The sequence below is a fragment of the Dipodomys ordii genome, unplaced genomic scaffold, assembly GCF_000151885.1.
Source record: "Dipodomys ordii isolate 6190 unplaced genomic scaffold, Dord_2.0 Scaffold76, whole genome shotgun sequence".
Lineage (NCBI taxonomy): Eukaryota > Metazoa > Chordata > Mammalia > Rodentia > Heteromyidae > Dipodomys > Dipodomys ordii.
Genome location: NW_012267292.1, coordinates 7,968,604 through 7,978,227, shown reverse-complemented (window position 1 = coordinate 7,978,227; position 9,624 = coordinate 7,968,604). Strand labels below are relative to the sequence as shown.

Genomic DNA, 9,624 nt, shown 5'->3' with positions numbered 1-9,624 from the left:
TTACCTATCTGTTTACCAAAATGAGAGCATGATAGCTTAGCTTATGCTGGGAACTCTGCTAGTGGTTTTTGTTTGTTTGTTTTTTCCAAGTGTATTTATTTCAGAGTAGCTACAAGGAAACAGACAGCTAGCAACTAGTAAGAATATTAATGGGTATTATTTGCCAAGTGCTTGCTGTGGATTCTTATAACTACCTTGTCTTGCCACTCAAGACACTGAGGTTTGCAGGTGTTGGTGGGTCACACTTATAATCCTAGCGTCTCAGAAGCCTGAGGTCTGAGGATTGAGGTTCAAAGCCAGCCCAGGCAGGAGAGTTCATGAGACTCTTATCTCCATTTAACCACCAAAACTCTGGGGATAGAGCTGTGGCTCAAGTGGTTGAGCACTTGTCTTGAGCACAGAAGCTCAAGTACAGCTCTCAGGCCCTGAGTTCAACCCTCAGTACTGGCACAAAAAGGAAAGAAAAAAAGAAACTAAAGTTCAAGTGCCGTGCCCTGGAACAGAGTGGTACTGGAATCTGTCTGTTCATCTGTGTGTCACACAAGGCTCCCTTCCACGTCTGGAGAGCAGGGAAATGCCATTCTCTAGTTGAGTCATGATTCCAGGATGCCTAGTGCCTGGCATGATCTCGAGGGATGGCATGTCAGCATGTAGGCCTCTGGCATGTCTTGTGGAAGGGTACAAGGAAGCTGTTTTTAGTCCTCAAAGATGGCTCCAGCTACATGGATGGCGTTAAACATTTCTTTATTATTTTATTTTTTGAGACAAGACTTACCATTTTCCCACCTCTGCCTCTCAAATGTTGGTACATGTATGTGTACCATTGCACCCAGCAGGATTGATTATTTATGACTCATCCTTGAAAGCAGTACTTGCTATTAGGAGGGCAGGAGGTCCTCCAGGACCCAAGGTGTGCTTGGGCCATGCCTTCTCCAGGGTGTTACTACTCATTCATGTCATCTCAGCTGCCTTCAGGGTTGAGATTTTGGATAGTTACATGAAATAGTTTAGAGTGCTAGTGTAAATGTCAACTTAGTTTGGTTGGTTTACATCGTAGTAAAAATAAATATTTAGGTCATATTTCAGTTTATAAGTATAAGGAAACTTGTTTTCCCTCAGGTGAGGCCTTATTTTTCTATTCTTCCGTACAGACAAATAGTATGTGTTTTACAATGAAAACATCCTGTGTGCGAAGAAGATACAGAGAATTTGTATGGCTGAGGCAAAGACTCCAAAGTAATGCGTTGCTGGTGTAAGTAATTTAAAGAGATTATTGATCCTTTATCTTGATAGTCAATAACTAAAAATTGGTATGCATTAAGAAATACAAGACAGAAAGCATTTTATAGGTCTTCTTCTTTTTTTGGGTCCGGTCGTGGGGCCTGAACTCTGGGCCTGGGCACTGTCCCTCAGCTCTTCAGCTCAAGGCTAGCGCTGTACCACTTGAGCCACAGCGCCACTTCCGGCTTTTTTCTTTTTGCTTATGTGGTGCTGAGGAATCGAACCCCGGGGCCTCATGCATGCAAGGCAAGTGCTCTACCACTGAGCCACCTTCCCAGCCCCTAAGTATTCTTCTTGATTGCAATTTGCCAGTTTAAATTTTATAGATACTGCATCTGAAGTTAAAATTTGTCACTTGATTACACCTACTTTTATGGATATTGATCATGAAAGACTCCCAATATGTTTAAAGTTGGGGTTTTCTTTAATTGATTTGCATGTACCCTTATTATATGACATACAATAATAAGTTATGTGGAGTAGGTGTGTAATAATTACTGTCATACAAAATTTGTCTTCACTGTGGGGATTTCTCAAACTAAGGCAACTTGATGTGGTCATTAAAACCTGTGTGTTTTTTTTCTTTTTTATAAGGCAAGTGCCAGAATTGCCATCGAAAAACCTATTTTTCAATATGAACAACCGCCAGCATGTTGATCAGCGTCGTCAGGGTTTGGAAGATTTCCTCAGAAAGTGAGTGTACAGAAACTCTGTGTTCAGACAGAGTGGTCCTGTGGGGAAGGGTATACTGTTGGAAATGCTAATCGTCCTCTCTCCAGTGAGGCTCACAAATTCATTTCCTGTATTACAGCACCATCTTGTGGCTCACATTATATAGTACGCATCTGGGATGGAGGCTGTTTAGAAGGCAACAATAAATTGAATTGGAGAAGAAATACATAGTTTCTTAAGATGTAAAGCACAAAGGCATTCCTTTGGGGGTTCAGCTAACAAAAGTAAAATTTCCCAGGAAACAAATGTATTTATTATAAAAGGCATGTCTCCAAAACTGTCTCCATTTATAGTACATCTTTAAAACTGGCTGTTAATACAACACTTCTGAGCTCTTCTATGTGCGTGGCTTAATTCTTGCCTCTGCTTGCACAGTGGGGCAGGGGGTGGGGGATGGGTATTTATATAGGAGTGTTTGGTGGCATTTGAATAATCTTTGAGGGTCTTTTCCAGAATTATTTTGTGACGGTGGGTACTTCCAGTAGAGCTATTTGAATTCAGACCATGAGGATTTCCCTTTGTCTTGTCTTTGGAATGCCAGAATGCCCATCCCCCCAGGAGGCTTGGTGAACACAGGTTTGCACACAGATTCTGAGGGCAGGCTGTTGAGGATTCCAATCCTGGTTCTACCATTAATTAGCTGGAGTTGTAGGCAAGTCTTCCTTGCCTATGCCTGTGTTTTCTCACTTGTAAAATAGGAGTAATAATAGTGCCTTTGACTCTGAGAGGATTAAATGTATTAATGAACCAAAAGCACAGCAGTGTATGGCATAGAATGTGTCTGTTACCTAAAGTCTGAATGTTGGCCATTATTATTTTAATACACTTAGACTTGAACAGCTTTGAGCCTATTTTTCTACTTTTCCATCGTATAGAGAAGTAAATAGGCTGAGTCCTAGAGGCAGGGTCCTGTCTCCTGAATGTCCATGTTTTTCCCAGTAGTTTCAAGATCTTCAGTCATCTCCTTTTGAGTTCACTAGATAGCAGCTCAGAACTAGCCTGAAATAATATACTGCTTCTCCCCATATGGCTCATAAAGGACTTGGGTATTAAGTGTGCACATGAATATTAATGCTTATTTCTATTAGATTTGCATAGTGCCTTTCCTTTGAAAGGGTCACAGAGATAGGCAGAAAGACTCAGGCTTATAAATTGGAGGACAGGGAGAGGAAAAGAAGCCAGAGGAATAAATAAAGAGACCAGAAGGACTGAATAATGGAGGCAAATCCTTCAAAAATGTTACAGTGGTATTTTGATTTGGGGTATCACAAGCATGAAAGAACAAAGAGCTGGTTGAATTTTTTCTGCTCTTTCCCTTCAGGGACAGCTCTGACTTGAATTGTTGTCTCTATGGTACCCAGGTGGCTGATGGCCTGGTCCCTTAAGATGTAACTCAAGTTTATACAGTAGCCTCTACTCCAGATGCTGCTCCAAAGAAAGCTGCAGCCTGGTCACCATTATGGGGGAGAGGGCAGGGGCAGCTGAATCCTGTTCCCAGCCAGCACTGGGGAGCTGCTATGGAGAAAGCGCTTCATGTGACATTAAAAGGCAGTAAGTGTATTAGTGTGTTAATATCACTAGTTAAGTATAGGCCGTGTGTTTTTGTTAAGACATCACTTCATTATTTTGAACAGAATCTCTTTATCCACAGTTGATCTACCAGTATTAAACCCCAGTAAGGGTCCTGTGGCCACCAGAGATTATGCTTGTGCAAGTTATTTTTGTGCTTTCTTTTTTGGCTGTTGCTGGCTGTTTGATGCAGATGTTGTAGTGGTTTAGGAGCTCAAGTTGCTGGGGTCTGGATCTTCCATTAGTCCTGGCTCTTCATTTTTTTCCTAGGCACACAACCTTGGAACAGTCATCTGATTCTTTTGGGTCTCAGATCTACTTTGGCTTTTTGAGAAGTAGGCTAATATCCCTTACACATAGCCAACATCATTGGGGTTATATTGATCAGATGGTTGCTCAAAAAGGACTCTGAAAGCCATGTGAGCATTCTTCAATCAGTAGATATTTATTAAGTGACTACTCTGGGTCAGGCTTTGTGCCAGGCAAGTCTATATTTTCTCAAAGCTTTCATTCCAGTGTAGAAGACTGTGTCCTTATCAGAGCTGTGGGTAAAGTCCTTAAAATCAGATCTGGATTGTCATGTAGGAGTCCAGTCATGGAGCAGACGAGCAACTCTCTTGTCATGTTGTTACTTATCTCAAAACTAATTTGCTTCATGTTAAAAAAAAAAAAAGCTGATACTTCTCTGTGGCTTGAACCTGAAGGAAAGAAGGATTCTAATGCCACCCAGTTAGTTACAGGCCTGATAACTTCTGAGCCCCTCCTTTTGGTGTCTCTGATGTCCATGAACAGCTTTCTGGATCTTTGTCAGTTTGTGTATAAGTAGCATCATGCATGGTTTGACCCCTGGAAGCCCCTTCCCTGCACCCTGCCCAAGCCATGTAGGGAAACTGGACATCATAATGCAATGCAGCACTGTGCCTGACCTCACCTTGAGTCCTTTGAGGTAATTGGTTACCAGCTCAGGAGGGCCATGAATCAGTAGCTTGTATTGCATTAATACTGCAATGTGCTTGCGTTATAGATATCAACATATTTTTTAAATCTATTTTTAATGTAAGTTGGGAAATTGTGAATTTGAGAACTACAAATGTTCAAACTCTGTAAAAACCAAAACATCTCTTTGTATCTACCTGTATATAGAAGATTAAAACTACTATTTTTTTTCACTTTAAGGTCATTGGTGAAATAATACATTATTTAATATAAGCCAAATACAGACTCAGGTTGATCTTTTTCTTTCTTTTTTTTTTTTTTGCCAGTCCTGGGCTTGACCTCAGGGCCTGTCCCTGAGTTTATTTTGCTCAAGGCTAGCATTCTACCTACCACTTGAGCCACAGTGCTACTTTCAGCTTTTTCTGTTTATGTGGTACTGAGGAATCAAACCCCGGGTTTCAGGCATGCTAGGCAAGCACTCTACCACTAAGCCGCATTCCCAGCCCCTCAGGGTGATCTTTATAGAGGAATGAGAAAGTTGTTTCTTTGATTAGGTGTCAAACAAGAATATACTGTTTATTGAACATTAGCTAGGTTTGGTATTTTACATGTCTTATCTCAATACTTCAAGGCACTTAGGAATTGGGTAATTTTATAGGTAAATTATAAGAAAAGAGGTTTTATACTTACTATATTACATTTGTTGTAAGTCTTGGCAAACATATGATTAGCGGAACTCTTAATTGCTGGGGAAATTTGGTCAGTATGGTTGTGAGCTTTTTCAGATATATTTATTTCTCCTCAATTTTGACTGTAATCTTTCTTTTATATTCTTTCTCCTAATTGCAATTGAAAGCAATTGTACTAGTTATGGAAAAGGAAAGTTATAAACTAAAATTACAAACTCTGTTCCTAAGTCTCAACAGTATATTAGAATTCCTACTAATTTTTTAGGTTTATTTTATATGATTAATAGGAACTGGCTTTCTTTCTTTATTGAATAAAGCCCATTGCTACAACTGTATTCACCCTAAAACTTGAACTTTTATATTTGGTTTATATCTATATAATTAGTCCTTGCCTCTCTCATTCCTTCCTCCTTCCCTCCTTCTCTCCTTTTTCCTGCCTTTCCTCCTTCCCTCATTCTTCCCTGTCAAAGACTATCAATGAAAATACTACAGCTAGTTTTAAACACACACACACACACACACACACACACACAATTTTTATAAATCTTTGTGTTCAATAGAGGGCACCATAGCACAGACCATGAATATTCCTTGATAAAAATTTGTAGGTTATTTCTTTAGTTTTTTTTTTAATGGTAAGAGGTAAACAGCCTGTTAAAAATTTTAACAAGGTTAATTTTCTCCTACATCAAGCTACTAACCTTCCACATACAACACAGATGTGTGTAGATATCATTATATTGGTTTCAGTAGACTTAAGACATCCTTAGGATTAAATGATTTTTGTGTAGCTGTATATTGTTCTGGATTGAGTCACTATATAATATACTTAATAAAATCATGTTGAGGAAACCCAGATTTTCAACAGGGTCCACTTCAGGAAGAAAGCAGGTCCTGGTTTGTTTAGTTTGAAATTGTTACAAGAAAGGAGTAATTTCTGACTCGAGTCATAAATATCTCTTTAGATATTTCTTTAAAATTCTGGAGGCAGTTTTTGGTTTCTCTTATAAAAGCTTGAAAATCATATACATTTATTTTTATAGAGGCTTCTAACAATGAGATTTTATTGACTGTTTTACAAGGTACTCTTTATATTAAGTTTGAAGTTGATTTTCTGCTATTAGATTTGTTTATGGAAAATGTGGTGCAAATATGACTGAGGGAAAAATCAGGTTTCCTCTTTTAACGGTGTAGTCACCATGCTTTCCCGGAGACAGTAAACCAAGTATAACTTTAGCTAAATGAACTAGTCATGCTCTCTGAACAAGATGGGAAAATGCTCCCTGTGTTAAATTTACAGCAAAACATCTAACTGCAAAATAAAAAGCATGAATACATTTTAAGATATTTTTACTTGTTAAAAATATATCGAGCCAGGCTCTGGTGGCTCATACCTGTGATGCTAGCTACAGGAGGCTGAGATCTGAGGATTGAGATTCTAAGCTGGCCTGGGCAGGAAATGTCTGTGAGACTCTTACCTCTAAATTAACACTAAGCCAGAAGTAGAGCTATGGCTCAAGTGGTAGAGCACTATTCTTAGGCCTAGAAGTTCAGGGACTAGACCTTGAGTTCAAGCCCCAGGACTGGCACAAAACAAACAGACAAACTTGTTTAGTCATCCAGACAGAGGAGATCTTCTTCCCAGCAGACACCCTGGTTTTGAACTCTGGACCTATAGGAGTGTTTTTGGTTTTTTTTGGTCTGGTCGTGGGCCTGAACTCTGGGCCTGGGCACTGTCCCTCAGCTCTTTACTTCAAGGCTAGTGCTCTACCACTTGAGCCACAGTACCACTTCCGGCTTTTTTTTCCTGCTTATGTGATGCTGAGGAATTGAACCCAGGGCCTCATCGCATGCAAGGCAAACACGCTACCACTGAGCCACCTTCCCAGCCCAGGAGTGTTTATTTCTACTTCCTCCTCCATGGTAAGCTAAGTCAGTCAGCTCCCTTTTTTTTTCCTATGTGTCCTCCAGGTGGCAGTATTAAGCAGAAAAACGCCTGGAAATAATGATTCTAATGTACAGTAAAATTGGAAATTGAATTATAGCTCAAGAAAAAGGACAGTAGCCTTGAGGTCCCAAGCAACCTGGACTCTGATCACTTTTGTTTTCTATACACATGTTTTAGGTTTCTAGCAAGTTAATCACAGTGTGTTAGCAGTTCAAGGCTCAGTAGAATTGTTCTCGACATGAAATAAAGCTAAAATGAATTTGTGTCCAATATCATTGACATTAGTGCTCATTACTTTTGTGGTGTAATGCCTCAAACCATCTAAAATCAATTTTAAAGATTAACCATTATTTTATAAAGAAAATAAAACACATTTCCAACAGAAACAAAGTAGTGAGTATAATCCTGCACACAGTTACTTTGTCCAGGGGCTGGCAGGAAACTACTGTCAGGAGGCCACAGGAAGTGCTTTGCTCAAACTTCAATAAGTCTAAGTTCATGTCAGTGGGATCTTGCTACATAATTCTTCCCTCATTTGAAGTATTTAGAATAAGAATGGCAAACTTTCTGTCCATGTGGGAAATAAATAGAGTGGTGAGAGGGATTTACTAGTTGGCTACTTATACTTGGTAAATGACACTTAATCATGTGACATGCTTATCTTTTGAAAAACTTAGGGCAGAAGACACACAGATAGCAAGTTTTTAACTGCTATGCTTCAGATTTTTTCCTTTTAAAAAGCAAGCACAAAGATTTTTGTTTTCCTTTTTGCCTTGCCCTTTAGTAAAGAATATCAACCCAAACTATATGGAAGTGAAACAAAAGGGGGTGACTAGGTTTTAGTTTTGACGTGTACATAGATATTTTCCTTCCTGAAAAAGTAAATCTTTAATTTGACTTACTTGGTATTTTAGTGATCTTGGAGTTCAACTAAATTGATACTAATGGCCAGAAGAGAATTATATTTCTAATTACGTGTTTAAACATGCAAAATATAAGGTGAGGCTCATTTGGTTTGAAATACATGACCTATTTTTCAAACATCTCCATACCAAAAGACAAAAATAAATTAAGAAAAAAACCCACATTAGGCAAAATTACATTTGGGTTTTAGCGTTCCAGTTTTATTTTCTACTTTTATTCATAATGTCTCCTCTCCTAATTATTGAACTGCTAACAGAGACCTAATTACTCTATGCCAAAATCCTTGCTAAAAAGATTAAAAAATTTTTAAATAATTTTTTATTGAGATTAAGTGATTACATAAATTTCACAGTATTGTGGGATAGTGATACTTTAAAGTCACAAACACATTCCAACCTTCACAAGGCAAATTTTCATTATCATCATCTATAAAGTTTGTGAATTCTGTGAACTTTGACAATACAACTATTTCTTCTACCTTGGGTGATATGTATATTAAAAGTTTTTATTTAAGTGTAAGAGTATACTTTGCATTGTGTTCCTATTTTAAGACAAGCATTTCAGAAACACATTCACTGATCGTATGAATTGAGTAGGTATAAATTTTGCTATAGAACTTTTTTTTTTTTTTTTTGCCAGTCCTGGGGATGGAACTCAGGACTAGGTTGCTGATCCTGACCATTTTTGTTAAAGCCTCACAGTAGAGCCACAGCTCTACTTCTGGTGTTTTGGTAGTTAATTGGAGATAAAAATATCACAGACTTTTCTTCGAGGCTGGCTTTGAACCATGATTCTCAGCTGTCAGCCTGAGTATTATCCACCAGTACCCAGCTACAAGGTAGTTTTAATCCTTCATGTAGTTATGTTGCATTACTTGAAACTTATATTCTTACCTAAACTGTAATCTTTCATGTAGGAAGTCCAGTATGTAATTATCACAAGATTATCATATTTTAGTTATATTCAGTTTTATTTGGTTGGTTGTTTTGACAATGTAGAGATTCAGAGCCACTAAAGAATATCTTTTTTTTGGGGGGGGGAGTTGGTCTATGGACCTGAACTCAGGGTCTGGACACTGTCCCTGAGCTTCTTTTGCTCAAGGCTAGCACTCTACCTCTTGAGCCACAGTGCTACTTCCAGCTTTTTCTGTTTATGCGTTACTGAGGAATTGAACCCAGGACTTCATGCATGCTAGGCAAGCACTCTACCACTAAGCCACATTCCCAGCTCTGAAGAATTTTTTTTTTTTAAGATAAAGTCTCAGTATGTAGCCCAGGTTTGCTTTAAACTTTGTGATCTTCATCAACCTCCTGAATGCTGAAACTACATGTGTTCACCATCATGTCTGACTTGTGGAAAAATTTCTAGTGAACTTTAAGTATCAAAAAAAAAGGCAGGGGCTGGGAAGGTGGCTCAGTGGTAGAGCGCTTGCCTTGCATGCCTGAGGCCCTGGGTTCGATTCCCCAGCACCACATAAGCAAAAAGAAAAAAGCCGGAAGTGGCGCTGTGGCTCAAGTGGTAGAGCGCTAGCCTTGAGCTGAAGAG

General features: G+C 38.9%; 1 protein-coding gene across 1 annotated transcript in view; it reads left to right on the top strand.

Annotated features, from left to right (window-relative positions):
* Positions 1–1,119: 1,119 nt before the first annotated feature.
* The window catches only part of Snx10 (sorting nexin 10), a 16,730-nt gene continuing 8,225 nt past the window's right edge, over positions 1,120–9,624 (top strand). The window contains exons 1-2 of the mRNA XM_013024484.1: positions 1,120–1,252; positions 1,876–1,974. Of these exons, the coding sequence (XP_012879938.1) occupies positions 1,161–1,252; positions 1,876–1,974 (191 nt within the window). The 5' untranslated portion in view covers positions 1,120–1,160. The remainder of the gene's footprint in view (positions 1,253–1,875; positions 1,975–9,624) is intronic.